Below are 21,922 nucleotides of genomic sequence, written 5' to 3'. Positions count from 1 at the left end.
AGGTTCATCCACACTGAAGCAAGTACTTCATCTCTCTTTACTGTTGAAGCCTATCCCGCATATGTCCATCCATCAGTTGATGGCCATCTCCTTGCTGCTGCCGCTGTTAAGCCGCAAAGTTGTATCTTGCGAACTAATGGACTGTAGCCCACCAGGTTCCTCTGTCCACGGGATTTCTCAGAAAGAATACTGGAGTGGGGTGCTATTTCCTTCTCCAGGGAATCTTTCCAACCCAGGGTTCAAACCTGGGTCTCCTGCTTGGCAGGCAGATTCTTAAGTTTAAAAAATTTTTAAACATACAGAAAAGTTGGAAGAACAGTAAACCATACACTTCCTTAGTTCTTTTTCTGTACATATACAAAATACTCTTTTGGCTGAACTATTAAGTTGCAGCATATTTCACCCCAAAGATTTCATCATGAATCTCCTAAAAATAAAGCTGTCTTCTACAAGACCACAAACCATCATCTAAGAAAATTAACATCAATGCAACTTTATCTACTATGTGGTCTGTAATCAAGTTATCCCAGTCATCCTGATAAATGACTTTTAAAGAAGGTGGGCTACAATCGCAAAGCATCTGCTGTGTATGGTGGTCAAATCTGCAATAGCCCTGAATCTGTTCTGCATGACAGTGTCAGGTTAGAAGAGATTGGGTCAATTCTCTTGCAGAACAGCACATTTCTTTTTAATGTCCACGTTTAATTACACATCAAAAGAGTCCAAATTCTGTCATGCCTTCTAGAGAACTTCTATGGGACCACTCATTCTTTTAAGGAGTATTGATTGCTTATCTATTATCTACTGGAGAGCAGTCATTTTTAAGTCAGACTTTCTGGGTTCAAATCCAGCTTCCCCATTCACTTGCAGTGGACCAGGGCTGGTCAAACCTGCTAAGCCTCTGTTTATTGTAAAACAAGGATAATTATGGGATATAAATTGTTGCGGGGTTTTATATAAGATAGTGTAGGAAGAGCACTCAGTACAGTGGGGCATAACCTACACACTCAGCACGCACTGTAGTCCTGTGGCCTGCTCTTTAGAGATGGAGCGACTGCCCTGGTGGTCCAGAGGTTATCGATCTGCCTGCTAATGCAACTACAGAAGCCTGAGCACCACAACTACTAGCGCGCCCTAGAGCGTGTGCTCCGCGATAAGAGAAGGCACCACAATGAGAAGCCTGTGGACAACGAAGAGTATAGCCCCCAATCCCTGCAACCAGAAAACGCATGAGCACTGCAATGAAGACTCAACATAGCCAAAAAAATACTAAATAAATAAAAGAAAAAAAAAAAAAAAAAACCCAAAAACACAAGATGAAGAACTCCCAGTCCTGGGCCTTGAAAGTTGGCAGAACCATCAAAGAATGCCCATCTCAGCTAAAGTATACATTAAGAAATCAAACCTGCACATAAACCATGGTGTGCCACTCACTGCCTACAAAACAAAAGAAATATATCTTTTTGCACCTCCATTTCCTCATTTTAAAAATAGGTCTAGATTCATAAGAGATTCAAATGAGTTCAGGTATGTAAAGCACATTCCACGGTGCAGAGGAAGGAGGTTAAGAACTCAGGACATTAGGCAACTATTACCTCCAGCATCATTATAAGGAATCGCCTTACCATAATAGCCTTTCACAGGTGTGATTAATGTTCAGATTCAAAGGATGCACATTCTTGCATCCTGGCTCAGTCACGTACTAGCTCTGTAACTTTGGGCAAATGATTTAACCTCTCGAGTCTTCATTTCTTCATCTGCAAAATGGGCACAGTAACAGCAGAGGCGTCCTATGAACTGGCAAAGTACTCAGCACAGGGCCTGATGCACAGCAGGCTCTCTGTAAATGCTGGCAATCACATGGCTACTTGGCCCAGAAACCTAGGAGTTGCCTTCTCTGTTGCGTAAGATGAGCCAGCAATTCTGGCGCCCTCTCTGCATGCAAGGCAGGAGACCTGGGTTCGATCCCTGGGCTGGGAAGATTTCCTGGGGAAGGGAATGGCTACCCGCCCCAGTATTCTTGTCTGGAGAATCCCATGGACAGACGAAGCCAGGCGGGCTACAGCCCATGGTGGGGTCGCAAGAATCACACACGACTTAGCCACTAACCAACAACCATCACCTTCGTAACATCCTAAATCCATCACTTCATCCCTTGTCCATTGCCCCTGTTCTACTACAAATCTCTGATTTCTCACCTGGCCAGTGCAACAGACTCCTACCTGATCTGCCTCGTGTCAGCACTTTCCATACAACTGAGGCTCTACTAGTTCAGTTCAGTCGCTCAGTCGTGTCCGACTCTTTGCGACCCCATGAATTGCAGCACACCAAGCCTCCCTGCCCATCACCAACTCCTGGAGTTCACTCAGACTCACATGCATCGAGTCAGTGATGCCATCCAGCCATCTCATCCTCTGTCGTCCCCTTCTCCTCCTGCCCCCAATCCCTCCCAGCATCAGAGTCTTTTCCAATGAGTCAACTCTTCGCATGAGGTGGCCAAAGTACTGGAGCTTCAGCTTTAGCGTCATTCCTTCCAAAGAACACCCTGGGCTGATCTCCTTCAGAATGGACTGGTTGGATCTCCTTGCAGTCCAAGGGACTCGCAAGAGTCTTCTCCAACACCACAGTTCAAAAGCATCAATTCTTCGGCGCTCAGCTTTCTTCACAGTCCAACTCTCACATCCATACATGACCACTGGAAAAACCAAAGCCTTGACTAGATGGACCTTTGTTGGCAAAGTAATGTCTCTGCTTTTCAACATGCTATCTATACCAGACTGCAAACTTTTTCTGTGAGGGGGCAGGGTGTAAACAGCTTACATTTTAAGTAACATTCAGTCTGTCACAACTACTTGATTCTGCTATCCTATTGTGAAAGTAGTCCCAGCATGGCTGATAGGTGACCAGGTAGGTGCAGGTTTGTGGTCTAATAAAACTTTATTTATGGAGGCTAAAATTTGAGTTTCCCGTCAGTTTCATTTGTCACACACACACACAAACTTTCTTTTTTTCAAAGACAAAAAAAAAAAAAGCACCTAAGAATCATTCTTAAGAAAGTTGCGGGCTCTCCAAAAACAGGAAGTAGACCAGATTTGGCTGGCAGGCCACAGCTGCCAGGCCCCTGCCCTACAGAGACTGAATATTTTTGAAACTAAATCAGATCACATTACCCTCGGCTCAACCCCATAAAAGGATTCCTACTGTATTCAAAACAGACCTCAAACTCTTTACAAAGCGTCACATCACGAAGCCCCTACCTGCCACCTCTGTTCCCATTTCTTTTCTGTTTGAGACATACTTGTCGACAACCTTCTGTAAGTTCAAGGCGTACAATACGTGTACGTGTTGTAGGTGTTGTACACAATACGTGTACTTAAGTGTTCCGTGCTGCAACACTACAGCTACGGCAGCTGCTATGACAACCAGAGCAGCCCTCTCTTCTGGCCCCAATTTGCACTTGCGGATGCCCAGTACAGAAACGCCTCTGTCCCCGCCCCCGGGACTAAACTCCAAAGGCCCCTCGGTTGGAAGGAGGTACCCCGAGTTTGCAGCTCCGCTCGCTGGCGCCCACCTCAGGCAGCCCGGGTGGTAACCTGGGTTACCGGGTCCGCGGCCAATCCCGCCCCCTCGCCTCGCACCTGCGGACCCCTCACCTGGTCTGCGCCAAAGGGCGTGATGTTGGCCTTGACCGCGCCCACGCCCAGGCCCACTAGCACGAGCGCGGAAAGCACTGCGGGCGCGCAGTAGCGAGCGGGTGCGTCGGTGCACGGCGGCGCCGAGCAATTGCGGACGTTCGTAGGGCCGGGGGCCCCGCAGAGCGCCGAGCGTGTCGCGGGCGCGGCCAGCAGCGGGAAGGCCAGCATGCCGAGCAAGTAGAGCGCCAGGCTGAGTAGGATGGCGCGCGCCCGGCCAAGCCGCGCATCGGCGAGCCAGCCCCCGAACGGCGACACCAAGTAGGTGAGGCCCATAAAGAGCAGCAGCGCCTGGCTGGCCTCCGCGCCCTCCCAGCCGAACGCCGTGCCGTTGAGGAACAGCACCAGGTTGGCCGTGACGCCGTAGAAGGCGGCGCGCTCCAGCAGCTCCGTCAACAGCACGGCCGCGCACGCTGCGCGCCGGCCCGCGAACGCCGTCCGCCGCGCGCCCAGCAGCGGCGCCCGCTCCTCGCCAGCGCCCTCCATGCGCCCACTCGCGCGCCGCCCGCCGGGCCGCTCTGCCGGGTTCTGTCCGCCTCTGCCGCCGCCGCCGCCCTTCTCGCGAGACTTGTCCCGCCAGCCTCTTCGGCCCGCCCCACGACCGTCCTCATAGGGCGAGCCCGCCGCGTAGGCCGCCTGGACTTCCGGTCGCGCCCCGGCTTCCGCCAGCTGCAGTGCGGGAGGGAGGGGGCGTGACTACAGAGAGGGTTTTAAAAGTGAAAATCAGAGTCTCTCGCTCGGAGGGTCTCAGATTTCTTGCAGTCATCTCAGCCTTTCCTTGTCCTCCAGGCCGGTGTACTCAGGCTGGCCCCTGCACACGCGCCGGCTTCCTGGCCCTGGAATGTCTCTCTTGTCTCTGCTCTGTTGACTCTGGAAGCAGATAGTTCTTTTGGCTGTTTGTCCTGTGCATTGTTGGATGAGTAATGGCATCCCTGGTCTCTAGTCTCCATTAAATGCCCGTTCCACTCTGTTCCCCAGTTGTGACAAAGCTGTCTCCAGATGTTCCCAAACGAACCCTGAGTGCAAAGTAGTCGTCACTGGGAGCCACTGCCTGAGAACAAGCTCAGAGCCGATTTCCTTGTCACATGGCTGGCATTCTGTTTTCCTTCAGCCCTCAACTGGAGTGGTGACTCCTTGTAAACATTTCTTGACCAGTCCATCTAAAGTGGATTCCACGCCCATCCTATTAACCTGTTTTAGTTTCCACATACCCTCCGCCACGTTTTTATGCTTATTCCTTTGTCCCCAGCTTGTACGTGGCCCCCACAATTAATGGCGGCAGGGTTCTTGTGTGTCTTTTTCGTCACCGTGCTTCACCCCCGCCCGCATCCTCCCCACCCCACCGCCGGGCACCTATGTGAGACACTGTCACAGTGCCACGGGTACCGCGTGGGACACTGCACCAGTGGTGCAACTGGAGGGTCCTGCAGAAACAGTCCTCAGCATGCTTCAGAAACTGGGAAACAGGGCTATAATGATTCAGTTCGAGCAAGACCACATCCTCTTCTTCCTCCATCCTTAACTCCAGCTGCTGCTGCTGCTGCTAAGTCGCTTCAGTCGTGTCCGACTCTCTGCGACCCCATAGACGGCAGCCCACCAGGCTCCCCCATCTCGGATCCTCCAGGCAAGAACACGAGTGGGTTGCCATTTCCTTCTCCAATGCGTGAAAGTGAAGCCGCTCAGTCGTGTCTGACTCTCAGCGACCCCATAGACTGCAGCCTACCAGGCTCCTCCCATGGGATTTTAAACTGTGGGCTTGCTGGTAGGTCATCTGGGTAAGTAGTCCTTCCTAAAAGGCTTGAAGCAGCATGTATTAACTTTTTTATTTTTCAAAATGTCTGACATCTTGACTGTAGCAGAGCAAGGTGCTGGCACACAGCGGGCAGTAGATAAATATTTAATAAATATTTAATGAGAGATAACTGAATGCCAGCATAGGACTTTCCCCACCACATCCATTAGTGCTAATTTTAAGGTGTCAGCTCCAATGTCCCTTTCCTGATCTTCCCATATTTGAACAGATCCCCCTTTTATATGTCATTAGAAGACAGGATACAATTTTCTTACACACCACCCATTATAATTTATGCTTATTTGTTTTGTGAAGATGTTTAGTAGCTGTCCTTAAAGCTCAGAGTGCTAAGATTTTGTTTTTTCTGCTACTATATTCCTACAATCTAGGACAGTACCTGCCAGTGATAGATATGTATGGAATTAAATGAATAAATGAATGACTATTTGTTGAATTGTAAATGGTGTTGGAAGAACTTGTTATGTTCACCTTTTTTTTTTTTTTGAGACTCTTGTGATGTTCTGCAGCATATATTAGTATCCAAATTTTACTAGTGGAAAAAGCAACCCCCTCAAGATTCCTGTCCCGAATCTTACATCTAGTAGGCATTAGAATTTAGACTCGAGTAAAAGGCTCCAAAACTAATTCCTAGTCCAGTGCTTCTTCCACACTCCAGCTTGTAGATAAGTCAAAAACTATGAGTCTCTTTTTTAAAGACTGACAGCATGATACACTCAGACAAAGCACAGAATAATATTAGCATTAAACATGGAATGAAAAGAAAGTTCTTCAAGTGGAATCACATGGTGACTTAGTAATGGAGCTCTGCCCAAAACAGAGTGCCATTTTGAATGACAGCAAACTAACCCAATTAGATTGTCTCATTTAAGAAGGATAAAGCCAGGCAAAATGAGAGACAGTGGGGTGAGGGGAGGGGAGAAGAAGGCAGTTACAGAACTCAGGATGTGCACCTAGGACTGGTGAGCACTTGTACCTGGTCCTTGGGAGGTCTGCCATGCACCCCAGTGTCTGTACCCAGAGGCTGCAAAATATATTCAGCGGGCAGGAATGTTTTTCTTTGATTGTGTTGTTTAAAAGAAGTGAGTCAAAACCACATAATGCAAGATTCAGTTTCTTTGAAATATCCAAAATAGCCAAGTCTATAGGGACAGAACTTAAGCTAGTGTGTGATACCCAGGTGCTGGGGGGATGGAAAGATTGAGGGGTGACTGCTAAAGCCTGTGCATTTCATTTTGTGGTAGTGAAATATTCTGAAATCATGATGATAGTTGCACTACTCTGTGAATATACTAAAAACCATTGAATTGTACATGTTAAATGAATTGTACATGTTAAATGAATTGTACGTGTTAAATAACTGGATGGTATGTGAATTGCATTTCAATACAGCCATTGCCCAAAAAAGTGAGCCAACAGCTAAACACTGGGAGGTTTCACATGTAAAGTTAGATGCCCTGCTGCTCTTGAAAAAACAGGCGGAAGCCCTGGCAACACTGGGACTTGTGGCTGCCTGTGACACGAGTGACCACTCCCCCAACCCCCTACTTGAACTACGATGCTGGTATTTGTGTCTTTACATATTCTTTGCAGGCCACAGTGCCAGAGGGCTGTCTGTAACCTGCCCTTGGTGAAGAAACTGTGGCAGAAGTGTCCCTGAGCTAGGTCTCAGGGTAAACCTTGAGAAGTTCTGGCAGCTTCCACTTTTGTGCCTTGGGAATCCTGGACCAAGCTACCTTGCTGGAGAGACCATGTATTGGGAAAGATTCTGCAACTCCATGGAGAAGGGGTCCCAGCACCCCAGCCTTCCAGCAGGCCTTCCCTCTGAAAGAAGACACATAAGTAACCACAAGCAAAAGCAACAGGAAAAACTGCCCCACTGAACCTCCACCCAGATCACAGAAAAATGAACAGATTGAATAGTTGTTATTATTTATTTTTAAAATCTTTTTGTCTGTGTAGCACGGGAGATCTTAGTTCCCCAGCCAGGGATTGAACCAGCAGTTCCCAACATGGAAGTCTTAACCACTGGACAATCAGAAAGTAAAAGTCACTCAGTCATGTCCAACTCTATACAGTCCATGGAATTCTCCAAGCCAGAATAATGGGGTGGGTAGCCTTTCCCTTCTCCAGGGGATCTTCCCAACCCAGGGATTGAACCCAGCTCTCCCACATTGCAGGCAGATTCTTTACCAGCTGAGCCACCAGGGAAGCCCAAGAATACTGTAGTGGGTAGCTTATCGCTTCTTCCACAGATCTTCCCAATCCAGGAATCAAACTGAGGTTTTCTGCATTGAAGGCGGATTCTTTACCAACTGAACTATGAGGGAAATCTGGACCACCAGGGATGTCCCTAAATAACTTTAAACCACTAAGTTCTGCAGAGGTTTGTTAGGCAGCATGAGAAAATGAAAACATGCCTGCATTCTCCCATAGCGACCATCTGCGACTCCAGGTAACCACCCAGCTTTAGATGGAGCACACACTGTCTAGCTCACACATGTCATCCCAACTCTCCGTTGTCTTTTTTTTTTCACAGTAGAGAAATTATTCCCCATATCTACACTGACTGCTGTCCAATTGAAACTAGTTCAAATTGAATAAAATGAAAAATTCTGTTTCTCAATCAAACCAGCCACATTTCAGGTGCACAGTGGCCCCAGGTGACAGGTGGTTGCCGTTGTGCACAGCACAGTTGAGATCACGCCACAGCTATAGGAAGTTCTACTGCTCTATATGAATGTGCAACAGGCATGGTTGATTACTTGTTACCAATGTCCACACCCTCTTTCTCCTTCCAAACAATCTTGACCCTACCCTGCTCTCCTTCAACTACCCGTGTAGTTCAGGAGAAACTAACTTCATGTTTGTTTCTGGATCTGACTAGTCTGTACCAGTGCTAAATCTCTGATGCTTCTTCTTTTCTTCATTTAGTTTTTATTTTTTATTACTTAGTTTTTGTCTTCACTGTATGGCATGTGGGATCTTAGTTCCCCGACCAGGAATCAAACCAGTGGCCCTTGTATTGGGAGCACAGAGTCTTAACCACTGGGCCACCAGGGAAGTCCTTCTGATGCTTCTTCACAGCTTTCAGAAACCCAGACTGTAGCCATTCAGGATGTGAATTTCCACCAGGGCCCAGGAGAAGACAAGTGACATAGATGGGCCCAGTCAGGCTAAAGGAAAGGACTCTTACTTAATGACTGCAAGAGAAATACACTCTTCCAGACAGGGCGTGAACGAGAATGCCCATAGACCTAGTTGCCAGGGACGGCTGTTTCACAATCATGTGACAAATCAGTGTAGGATGAAGCCAGCTTTGTGGATGGCACAGTGATGCATCAGGGAGATGTCACATAGCAAAAGAAACAAAAGATAGTAAATCTGACATTGTTTAAGGCACTGTGCTGGACTTTATGTTAGTATGACCCAAAACCACCTGTTGTGATTCGATCAGAACATGGGAAAACTGGGATTTCCCTGGTGATTCAGTGGCCAAGACTCTGTGCTCCCAATGCAGGGTGCCTGGGTTCTATCCTTGCTCAGGGAAGTAGACCCTCACATGCTGCAACTAAGAGTCTGTATGCCACAACTAAAGATCCTGCACACTGCAACAAAGACCCTGCGGCCAAAGCAATAAATAGATTCACACTGGTGTAAAGCAGAAACTAATACAACATTTGTAAAGCAACTGTGCTCCAATTAAAGTAATAATAATAATAATAATTTTAAAAATGGGAAAATAAAAAATGAATAAGGGAAAGCAGCCTGATTTCCTACCCCTTCCCCCCAACACATGGTCCAATTAGCTCTTAGAATTTTCCACCTGGTCCCTGTAATCAGTGACTTTGCAGACTGCATACTAAGCCCACAATGATTGTATAGCTAAAGGGTTGATATACATTGACTCTCACCTCTTTTTTGGGTACATATATGATCCATGCCCTCTTCCTGAAAATAATTGTATAAGTCTCTCCCCTGCACCTAAGCAAATAAATATGTAAAGGACCAAACTCATGCAGCAAGCACGCAGGGATAGGTGACATCACCTTATTATTAAGTTCTTTGGGCAGCTTCTCCCCCTCCAGGGCCCTCTGGGAAAGAGGATCTTACTGCAAGGACGCTTGTAGTATAGATTGACTTTGAAATGCCCTGTTTGCTGAAAACACAAATGCCCTGTTTTCTCCACCACCACCCTGCCCCCTGTGCCTTGCTCAATGCGGAGCTCAGAGAAGATTCTCTCGGGAGGGAGGTGTTCAGAAACCACCAGAGGCTGAGGACATTTCAAGGGCTGCCCAATCTCTCTGACTCTTTTTCATGACATTTCTCCTTCTTGTTTCACATCTGTGTGGCTCACCCCTTGCGACCAGACAGTGGCATGTACTTACTCAGTTTCAGCTTCCTCAAAGTGCTGGTTTACAAATAATCATCATGGACTTTCTGCACGTCCGTATATCACTCATTTGTTCCACAGACTGCCAAGCACCTTGCCTGCATGTCACAACAGCTCGGCGTCAGCATGGCCAATCCTTCTGCTTTTCTGGTTTCCCAGTTCCCTACAGAGGAACTCAGGCACAGCTCATCTTTTGTGCATCATTAGCTTTATTAGACTCACAGGTCATGTCATTGGTCTTGCAACACTCCATGGAGAGCTATCAGAAGTTCTCTTTATTACAGGGAATCCGTATTGCAACAGTTCTATCTGGCTGCAGATAGTCTAGGTAGAAGCAGAAAACAGGACTGAAAACAGAGTCAACCAACAGAGTGGAATCAAGTCTTATTTTCTGAAGCCCAAACTAAAGCTACCCAAACCTGCCTCGGTGGGAATTAACTCAGCTCTCAGAATGACCTGTATTTTATTTTTACAGAGGATGTGAGAGTGTGTGACCATGAAGATGGGTTTTGATTTGACTTTTTTGAAACACTCACTATGTTGGACCATTGGAGTAGCAGCCTCTGCTTCTTGGGTTCTTTCCTTCCTGGCTTTTAAAAACCTGTGGGACATCTGCAAAAGTCAGACATTCACCAATAGAAAGGGGGAGGTAGAAGAGGGAGTGAGAGAGTAAGTGAAAGAAAATGAACTTCTGTTTCCTCCTATTTGAAGAAGTAACAGATGTGAACATATAACAGATGTGGACTGCACCTAACCATTCCCTTTGCACTCTCACTTTCAAAAGTTTCTTATATATATCTTAATTTATGTAGCAGTTGTAAAATAATTGCTAGTTATAAGTGTATTTATTTTTTAAATTAGGCCTTATAGGAAAGATAAATGGAAATGAATCCAAAGGACAAAAATTGAAGCATGTATTAATACATAAAGTAACTCAGCATGTGAAAATTAAAGGCATTTCCAATCCATGGGGGAAATAATAGATTATTCAGTAAATTTTGTCAGCAGAGACTAAACATGTGTGGGAAATAGGCTTCACATATTGTACTGACATAAACTCCAGATAGACAAAATAGTATCATGGACAAATTGAAAAGATAAAAGCGTTAAGGGAAAATATGGGCAAATATAAAATCTCAGGGTGGGGAAAGCTTTCCTAAGCCTAATGCTAAACCATAAAGGAAAAGTTAATTGATTTGACTCCATAAAGATTTAAAACATACTTGTAGAAAAAAAAAATTGCAGTTGACAGCAAACAAACTGAAAAAAAAATTTTGAAATACATATGACAAAGTTATTGTGCTATTATACAGAGTTCTTTGGAATCCTATGAAATGTATTGAATAAGCATCCAATAAATAAAACTGGCAAAGTGAATGTCCAGGCATTATTGAAGAGAGCTGTCTTTTGGGCTTCACCAGCCTCTGTTCCTGCTCTGGCAGCAGCCCCTGGATTTTCTAGGGTCTTCCATGCTCCCTGTGGTTCCAGTAGGACTGGCTGAGAGTGATCAGAAGTGGTTGTGTGACCTATGCCCATCCAATCAACAGTAGTTCATCTATTGCTCTACAGTGATTGGATCAAAGATAGACATGTGACCCAAGTTAGTGTAATCAGAGCTAACCCCATGACTTATTCTGGAGTAACCAGGAAGAAACATTCCCCTTTCTCCTGGATTTGGAATTTTAAGGATATAAGCCTGGAGTTGCTGGGGACCATCTCATAAAACCTAAGGATGAAGCAACCCAGAGGAAGGCTGAAATGAAGAGAGAAAGCCCTTGTTTCAACGTGGCATTTTCTAGGTCTTAGTTCTGACCCTGACTCCCCTGCCTCCTGCCCCAGACATTTCGATTTTGAGTCCATAAATTCTCATTTTAATTAAGCAAGTGTGACTTTCTTTATTTGCGGTTGAAAAAGTGCCAGTTAATACAAGCAATACATACACAGAGAGAAAAGCAAAAATGCCAATGCCCATCATGGAAGAAAAAAAAATCACATTTCACCAATACTTTAAAAATGCAAAAGAAAGAACGTTTCATCATTCGAACAGAAAAATACCCAGTATTGGAAAAGCTTGGGGAGATGAGTGTGCTTGTAAATGACCAATACAAAGTCAAATTGCACAACTTTTCTGGTGGACAATTAGTCTTTTGTATCAAAATCACATTCACCTATGCTTGGAATGTGCAATTACATTTCTAGGAACATAAGAATGTGTCAGAGACTTAGCTATAAAATGCTCATTGCAGTGTTGCTTAAAATAACAAAAGGATTAGAAACAGCAAAGATTTGCAATCAGTTCAGTTGAGTTCAGTTCAGTTGCTCAGTTCTGTCCAACTCTTTTCCACCCCATGGACTGCAGCACACAAGGCTTCCTTGTCCATCATCAGCTCCTGGAGTTTACTCAAACTAATGACCATCGAGTTGGTGATGCCATCCAACCATCTCATCCTCTGTTATCGCCTTCTCCTCCTGCCGTCAATCTTTCCCAGCATCAGGGTCTTTTCAAATCAGTCGCCTCTTCCCATCAGGTGGCCAAAGTATTGGAGCTTCAGCTTCAGCATCAGTCCTTCCAATGAATATTCAGGACTGACTGCCTTTAGGATGGACTGGTTGATCTCCTTGCAGTCCAAGGGACTCTCAAGAGTCTTCTCCAACACCACAGTTCAAAAGCATCAATTCTTTGGTACTCAGCTTTCTTTATACTCCAACTGAGAGGGTAACAGACAGGAAGGCCAGGGGTCTCCAAATGGAGGAAATAGGCTGAAAGTGTCAGACATTTTTATCTCTCTTAAGTGGCAGGAGGAAACAAGCTAGTGATATTTTTTTCCTTCTCTATACAAATTTAAAAGTTTTCTCTTAAAATACTGTGTTGCCATAAAGACACCTGGTTTCACCTGAAATTAACTATTCTCAAACCTTGAGTTAACCAATTTGGAAAACTCGGCAGTGGCCACAGAACTGGAAAAGCTCAATTTTCATTCCAATCCCAAAGAAAGGCAATGCCAAAGAATGCTCAAACTACTGCACAATTGCACTCATCTCACATGCTAGTAAAGTAATGCTCAAAATCCTCCAAGCCAGGATTCAGCAATACATGAACCGTGAACTTCCTGATGTTCAAGCTGGTTTTAGAAAAGGCAGAGGAACCAGAGATCAAATTGCCAACATCTGCTGGATCATGGAAAAAGCAAGAGAGTTCCAGAAAAACAGCTATTTCTGCTTTATTGACTATGCCAAAGCCTTTGACTATGTGGATCACAATAAGCTGTGGAAAATTCTGAAAGAGATGGGAATACCAGACCACCTGACCTGCCTCTTGAGAAACCTATATGCATATCAGCAAGCAACAGTTAGAACTGGACATGGAACAACAGACTGTTTCCAAATAGGAAAAGGAGTACGTCAAGGCTGTATATTGTCACCCTGCTTATTTAACTTTTATGGAGAGTACATCACGAGAAACGCTGGGCTGGAAGAAGCACAAGCTGGAATCAAGATTGCCGGGAGAAATATCAATAACCTCAGATATGCAGATGACACCACCCTTATGGCAGAAAGTGAAGCGGAACCAAAAAGCCTCTTGATGAAAGTGAAAATGGAGAGTGAAAAAGTTGGCTTAAAGCTCAACATTCAGAAACAAAGATCATGGCATCTGGTCCCGTCACTTCATGGGAAATAGATGGGAAAACAGTGGAAACAGTGTCAGACTTTATTTTTTTGGGCTCCAAAATCACTGCAGATAGTGACTGCAGCCATGAAATTAAAAGACGCTTACTCCTTGGAAGGAAAGTTTTGACCAACCTAGATAGCATATTCAAAAGCAGAGACATTACTTTGCCAACTAAGGTCCGTCTAGTCAAGGCTATGGTTTTTCCAGTGGTCATGTATGGATGTGAGAGTTAGACTGTGAAGAAGGCTGAGCGCCAAAGAATTGATGCTTTTGAACTGTGGTGTTGGGGAAGACTCTTGAGAGTCCCTTGAACTGCAAGGAGATCCAACCAGTCCATTCTGAAGGAGATCAACCCTGGGATTTCTTTGGAAGGAGTGATGCTAAAGCTGAAACTCCAGTACTTTGGCCACCTCATGCGAAGAGTTGACTCATTGGAAAAGACTCTGATGCTGGGAGGGATTGGGGGAAGGAGGAGGGATGAGATGGCTGGATGGCATCACTGACTCGATGCATGTGAGTCTAAGTGAACTCCAGGAGTTGGTGATGGACAGGGTGGCCTGGCGTGCTGTGATTCATGGGGTCACAAAGAGTCGGACATGACTGAGAGACTGAACTGAACTGAACTGAACTGCCCTTCTACAAGATTCAAGTCAGTAGTTTTATGGCCTGGGATGAATCATCTGGTGCCAAGATTATCCCAAAATTCATCTTATGGATGGAAGGCCTGGTGCCATTTTGAGTTTTAAGACATTCCTTTCTTTCATTAACAGACTGCTAGTGACTATATGGCACCCCACTCCAGTACTCTTGCCTGGAAAAGCCCATTGACGGAGGAGCCTAGTAGGCTGCAGCCCATGGGGTCACTAAGAGTTGGACACGACTGAGCGACTTCACTTTCACTTTTCACTTTCATGCATTGGAGAAGGAAGTGGCAACCCACTCCGGTGTTCTTGCCTGGAGAATCCCAGGGACGGGGGAGCCTGGTGGGCTGCCGTCTATGGGGTCGCAGAGAGTCAGACACGACTGAAGTGACTTAGCAGCAGCAGCAGCAGCAGCAGCAGCAGTGAAGATATAACATCCAACTGAAGACTAGCAGTGGGGTACTCTTTCTGCCCCCTTCTGATGCCTATGTTAGAAGCTTTCTCTATCTCTCTACTTTAATAAAGCTTTATTACACAAAAGCTCTGATCAAGCCTCATTTCTGGCCCTGGATTGATTTCTTCTCCTCCAGAGGCCAAGAATCCTGGCGTCTTTTTGTTTAGCAACAACCTTTCATCTTGGGGGCTCGTCCAGGATTCTTCAGGACAAGGTAAGGATGCTTGGAGCTCTAGTTCTTTGTTCTCCTAGTGAACACATTTTCTGCTGTACTTTACTAACTCTATGGTGTGGTTTTGTGAATGAATGAAACGCTCTGCGCGAAGCAAGTGAGGAACCCTGCTCTGCGGTTCCACGGTGATCTCATACAGCTTATGGCAGAAAGCTGTCAGGGGTTTATACCAACCTGCCAATGCTGAAAGGCACCCAATGTCTCCTTCAGGGACCGACCAGAAATGGGCAAAGCGTGTGGACTGAACTCTCCTTTCTCGGTCAAACTTTTCAGTCTCTTTGACCATTTCATAACTCCTTGGGAATTAGAAGTACTAACCTAATCTATCAGATCATAGACTTTCAAGGGACTTGTGATCTATGCTGTTAATTACTGTGTACTCTTACTTAGGTCCCAAACTTGGATTGGTAGTTAGGAAGCGCCTAGCCTCGCTAGGAATCAAAAGTTTGGAAGCTAGATGGAGCTCTAGCTCCAAGAGCATCTCTGAGGTTAAAAGGTTACTCAGATTGGAACTGCAATGGTTTTTTTCCTTTGGTAACGCTGGCTCTTAATGGACCAGAGGAGGCTCCTATACTGGTGTGGTGATGCTTGGAAGGAACGTCTCAGTTTTATGTTGGTATTGGTCTTATTGTGGTCAGGAATATTCTGAGGGTTGTGCACAGGCACTCAGGTGACGAATGTTTCCCCCAGGAGTCTTAGCCTGGGAGGCGTTCCGGAAGGTTACTCTGCACCCCAGGTGGCATCAGAGACAAGCAAGGTTTTAATGGTGAAGAGCTGGACATCAATCAGGGATGCCATCAGGTCTACCGCTGGTGCATCCCCACCCTGTCTCAGTGGTAGAACCGGGAGGGACGAGTATGACACCTGTAAAGTCTGTCTACACCCCCATCTAAAGCAGGGAGGGACACCTTCGGTAGAAAGATGGCCCTGGTCATTTTTTTTCTCTCTTACAGATGGGAGCTAACAATTCCAGCCTCACTCCTTTGAACTGTATCCTGAAAAACTGGGATAGATTTGATCCCCAGGGCTTAAAGAAGACACACCTGGTCTTCCTACGTGATACTGCATGGCTGCAATACCCACTGGAGGATGGCGAATGGTGGCCGGTTGGAGGGTCTCTTAAGTATAATACTGTTTTACAATTAGACCAGTTCTGTAGAAAACAAGAAAGATGGGATCAGAGTCTTTTTGTCAGAGGTATTCTTGAAGGACTCAGGCAGGCGCGTTCTAAGCCTGTAAACTATGGCAAATTGGCAAACATAAAACAGGAGGAGGAGGAAGCTCCTGGTAAATTCCTAGATAGACTGAGAGAAGCCCTTCGCAGGTTCACTGAGATTGATCCCAAAAGTGAAGAGGGAAAAGTGATCTTAAAATATAGATTTCTCACTCAGTTGGCTCCAGATATCCACCGTAAGCTATTAAAACAGGCGTATGGACCAAATCAGTCTTTAGATAATCTGTTACAACTGGCTCAGACAGTCTATTATGGTAGGGAATATGAGGGAAAAAAAGAAAGGCAGAGGAAGACAAAGGAACAGGTGGAAGCCTTCGCAATGGCTATGAGAACCATTCTCAAACAGCCTGAGAAAAATGCCCAGAGGGACCCAGGTGAAAAGGGATGGGCTTGCTATTACTGTGGAAAGGAGGGGCACCTCAAGCAGGATTGCCCTCAGGCATCTAAGCCACCCCTGGCTCCATGTCCGGTCTGCAAAGGACCACAGTGGAAGAGAGACTGCCCCTAGAGGTGTAGGTCTCCAGCGTTGGACTCTCAGGACAATCAGGACTGAAGGTGCCTGGGGATCCCCACACAAGCTCCCATCCTAATTACACCTGAGGAACCCCGGGTATTAATAACTGTGGGGGGCCAATCTGTCTATTTCCTTTTAGATACTGGACAACTTACTCTGTGCTTACTGAAGCCCCTGGCCCACTTTCTTCCCGATCCGCTTCTGTAATGGGACTGTCTGGATGAGCCAAAAGGTATTATTTAAGTTATTCTTTATGCTGTAACTGGGATTCTGTGCTATTTTCACACAAGTTTCTGATTGTGCCAGAATCTCCCTTATCCCTTATCCCTTTTGGGGAGGGATATACTGAGCAAGGTCCATGCCTCTGTTTTCATGAATATGGAGCCCTCCCTTTCTCTCCCTGAACAAAATGTAAATGCTAGAGTATGGGCTGATGGAAAATCTGTGGGTCGAGCACTATTCCTGTAGTTGTCAAGCTCAAAGACCCACACTTATTTCCACATAAGAAGCAGTATCCACTGAAACCTGAGGTTAAGGAAGGGTTAAAACCCATCATCAAAAATTTAAAGGAGCAGGGCTATTAGTTCCCTGTGACAGTCCATGCAACGCTCCTATTTTGGGTATAAAGGAACAAGCATCTTTTAAGTTCACGGCTGCAGTCACCATCTGCAGTGATTTTGGAGCCCCCTCCCAAAAAAAAGTCTTTCACTGTTTCCATTGTTTCCCCATCTATTTGCCATGAAGTGATGGGACCAGATACCATGATCTTAGTTTTCTGAAATGTTGAGTTTGAAGCCAACTTTTTCACTCTCCTCTTTCACTTTCATCAAGAGGCTTTTTAGTTCTTCTTCACTTTCTGCCGTAAGGGTAGTGTCATCTGCATATCTGAGGTTATTGATATTTCTCATGTCAGTCTTGATTCCAACTTGTGCTTCTTCCAGCCCAGCATTTCTCACGATCTACTCTGCACATAAGTTAAATAAGCAGGATGACAGTATACAACCTTAACATACTCCTGTCCTGATTTGGAGCCAGTCTGTTGTTCTATATCCAGTTCTAACTGTTGCTTCTTGACCTGCATACAGACTTCTCAGGAGGCAGGTCAGGTGGTCTGGTATTCCCATCTCCTGAAGAGTGTTCTACAGTTTCTTGTGATCCACACAGTCAAAGTCTTTGACATAGTCAATAAAGTAGAAGTAGATGTTTTTCTGGAACTCTCTCACTTTTTCGATGATCTAGCAGATGTTGGCAATTTGATCTCTGGTTCCTCTGCCTTTTCTAAATCCAGCTTGAACATCTGGAAATTCACAGTTCACATACTGCTGAAGCCTGGCTTGGAGAATTTTTAGCGTCACCTTGCTAGCATGTGAGATGAGTGCAACTGTGCAATAGTTTGAGCATTCTTTGGCATTGCCTTTCTTTGGGATTGGAATGAAAACTGACCTTTTCCAGTCCTGTGGCCACTGCTGAGTTTTCCAGATTTGCTGGCATATTGAGTGCAACACTTTCATAGCATCATCTTTTAGGATTTGAAATAGCTCAACTGGACTTCTATCACCTCCACTAGCTTTGTTCATAGTGATGCTTCCTAAGGCCCACTTGACTTTGCATTCCAGGATGTCTGGCTCTAGATGAGTGATCACACCATCGTGGTTATCTAAGTCATGAAGATCTTTTTTGTATAGTTCTCCTGTGTACTCTTGCCACCTCTTCTTAATATCTTCTGCTTCTGTTAGGTCTATACCATTTCTGTCCTTTATTGAGCCCATCTTTGCATGAAATGTTACCTTGGTATGTCTAATTTTCTTGAAGAGATCTCTAATCTTTCCCATTCTATTGTTTTCCTCTATTTCTTTGCATTGACCACTGAGGAAGGCTTTCTTATCTCTCCTTGCTATTTTTTGGAACTCTGCAATCAATGGGTATATCTTTCCTTTTCTCCTTTGCCTCTGGCTTCTTTTCTTTTCACAGTTTTTTATAAGTCTTCCTCAGACAGCCATTTGGCCTTTTTGCATTTCTTTTCCTTGAGGATGGTCTTGATCCCTGCCTCCTGTACAGTGTCAAAAACCTCTGTCCATAGTGCTTCAGCCACTCTATCAGATCTAATCCCTTGAATCTATTTGTCACTTCCACTGTATAACTGTAAGGAATTTGATTTAGGTCATACCTGAATGGTCTCATGGTTTTCCCTACTTTCTTCAATTTAAGTCTGAATTTGGCAATAAGGTGTTCATGGTCTGAGCCACAGTCAGCTCCCAGTTTTTGCTGACTGTATAGAGCTTCTCCATCTTTGGCTGCAAAGAATATGGTCAATCTGATTTGGGTATTGATCATCTGGTGATATCCATGTGTAGAGTCTTCTCTTGTGCTGTTGGAAGAGGGTGTTTGCTATGACCAGTGCATTCTCTTGGCAAAACTCTGTTAGCCTTTGACCTGCTTTGTTTTGTACTCCAAGGTTAAATTTGCCTGTTACTCCAGGTATCTTTTGACTTCCTACTTTTGCATTCCAGTCCCGTATAATGAAAAGGACATCTTTTTTGGGTGTTAGTTCTAGAAGGTCTTGTAGGTCTTCATAGAACTGTTCGGCTTCAGCTTCTTCAGCATTACTGGTTGGGGCATAGACTTGAATTACTGTGATATTGAATGGTTTGCCTTGGAAACGAACAGATCATCGTGTTCGTTTTTGAGATTGTATCCAAGTACTACATTTCGGACTCGTTTGTTGACTATGATGACTCCATTTCTTCTAAGGAATTCTTGCCTACAGTAGTAGATAATAATGATTATCTGAGTTAAATTCACCCATTCCAGTCTATTTTAGTTCACTGATTCCTAAAATGTCGATGTTCACTTTAGAAGGCATTGATTAAATGAATTACAGTGCATACATACTCTGTAATATTATGTAGTTATTCACACGATACTATAGAAGTGGGTTCTAAGTATTGCTGATATGTTTTTGTATTACTTTCCTGTGAGTGAAAGTTGCTCAGTCGTGTCCAAATTCTCCAGGCCAGAATAGTGGAGTGGGTAACCTTTCCCTTCTCCAGGGGATCTTCACAACCCAGGGATCAAATGCAGGTCTTCAGTATTGCAGGTGGATTCTTTACCAGCTGAACCACAAGGGAAGCTGCATAACAAATGACCACAACCTTAGCTGCTCAAACAACACTGACCTATTATCTGGAGGCTTTGCAATTCAGGAGACTGGGCGGGACTGACTGGGTTCTCAGCCCAAGGTCTCACACAGCTGACATTAAGGTGTGGGACAAGGGTGAGAGGTCACCTAGAGCTCCTGTACTAGTGGTTGATTCTAGTTCTTGGAGGTGGTTGTGGGAGGCAGGGAGTAGGGGTATCCATTTCCTGCTGGCTGGCATCTGGGGGTTGCTCTCAGCCTCTACTACCTTCTAGTACTCCTTGTCATGGGACTTTGTTTATGCCCAAAGCCATCATTAAAGAATCTCCCTGACATCAAATCCTCTCTCCTACTTTGCATCTTCCCATCATCAGGAAATGCCCGGTCTCTTTAAAGAGACAGTGGGTTTGACTTAGCTTGCATAATCTCCCTATGGAGGGCAACTGATGAGTTTTGTTTGATTTTTTTGTTTGTTTGTTTGTTTTAATTGTGGACCATAAGTCTTTATTAAATTTGTTACAATATTGCTTCTGTTTTGTGTTTTGGTTTTTCGGCTGCAAGGCGTATGGGATAGCTCCCCAACCACAGGTCAAACCCACACCCCCTGCATCGGAAGGCAAAGTCTTAACCACTGGACCACCAGGGAATTCCTATGGGCGACTGCTTTGGGGATTTAATCACTTTTGCAAATTCTCTTCATAGCATCACCTGGATAAGTGTTTTAATTGGAAGAATGTAAAATAAGAGGTGGGAAATCCTGAGGTAGAATGTTACCTATCATAATTGTCAAAAGAGCAGTTACCTCCCCTCCACCAAAAAAAGTGTAGAGTGTTTCTACCTTTTGTAGCAGTCACAAATACAGAACAGAATAAAAATCAGCCACAATAAAAGAGTGAGTCCAAAGCAGAGCTAAAGAAAAATCACAGTAAAAAATCCACACTCCCTGTGTTACTTTGGGAAGTTTCTATGCCTGTTTCCTCATCTGGAAAGTGGTGAGAACCATAGTACCTACCATCTAGGACTGGGGGAATGTCCAGGAGTATGCTGAGTATTTAGAATGTTGCCAAGCTCAGGGTCTGCAACCACAGCTAGGATGATTATATTTGCCTCTTAAGTCTGGAAAAACCTGAAACAGAATTAATAGCGCTCCTCTCAGATAGTGGGATGCTGTGAGATTTTAAAAACCTGTTTATCTGTATGGCTGTATAATAAAACTTGGTCATGTAATAAAAATAAGTTGACAACCTGGAAGAATAACTATGGGCCTCTGCAAGCAACAGGTTGTTACTGGAACATCTTCCCTTTAGTAAAGCTCCAGTGTGCCCAGAATTGGACCTGTGTCTCTTGCATAATTAGAAATAGGAAGCCATATATGTCAGACTCACTGTCTCCTTCAGCACTGATGAGGATCTTTAGGGTGAGCATCCTCCTGCTGAAAAGTTATGAAAAGAGTCTGCTCAGCCATCAGAACAGCAGTGGGAATCAAAGGCCTGCTTTCTAGCCCAAAGCTAAAAGGGAGAAGCACTTAGTCCTGGTTGACTTCCTCCTGTTCATTAAACAACACTAGAAGGAACTAGTTACTTTCAGACTAACAGCTTTTTTTTTTTTTTTTGGTCACTTTCAAGCGCTGTCAGTGAAAGCCAAGAAAAGGAGACATAAACAGCACACTTAAACCACAGTTCTACATATATCTTTTTTTTTCTTTTAAGGAAGATTTCTCACTTTCCTTCCTTCTCCATCTCTCTCTCTCGTACACTTACACACACACATACACACACACCCCACATTTGTAGTTCTCAGTACTAAGGAGAGGAATGAAGATGCAAAGATGGAAAACTCTGGGGACTTCCCTGGCCGTCCAGTGGTTAAGGCTACACTCCTCCACTGCAGGGGGTGTGGGTTTGACTCCTGATTGGAGAACTAAGATCCCACATGTCAGGGTGCAGCCAAGGGTGCGGGGTGGAGGCGGGGGTAGGGGGAGGAAATAAAAAAAGATGGAAAACTCTGATGGAAACGAAGAAGCAGAATGCCCCATTCACTAATGTCAAGAAGGATGAGGGGAGGGGAGATGGGGAGGTGGGGGTTGGGGGGGAGATGTAAGTGTTGACTTTTTTCCTAAGTCACAGAGCCATTTTTAAAGCCAACA

General features: G+C 45.0%; 1 protein-coding gene across 1 annotated transcript in view; it reads right to left on the bottom strand.

Annotated features, from left to right (window-relative positions):
• Positions 1 to 4,235, bottom strand: part of SLC15A4 (solute carrier family 15 member 4) — a 29,340-nt gene extending 25,105 nt beyond the window's left edge. The window contains exon 1 of the mRNA XM_040250585.1: positions 3,654 to 4,235. Within this exon, the coding sequence (XP_040106519.1) occupies positions 3,654 to 4,178 (525 nt within the window). The 5' untranslated portion in view covers positions 4,179 to 4,235. The remainder of the gene's footprint in view (positions 1 to 3,653) is intronic.
• Between the last annotated feature and the right edge of the window lie 17,687 nt (positions 4,236 to 21,922).

The sequence above is a fragment of the Oryx dammah genome, unplaced genomic scaffold (assembly GCF_014754425.2).
Source record: "Oryx dammah isolate SB20612 unplaced genomic scaffold, SCBI_Odam_1.1 HiC_scaffold_12, whole genome shotgun sequence".
Taxonomy (NCBI): domain Eukaryota; kingdom Metazoa; phylum Chordata; class Mammalia; order Artiodactyla; family Bovidae; genus Oryx; species Oryx dammah.
This window is presented reverse-complemented; position numbering and strand designations above follow the sequence as displayed.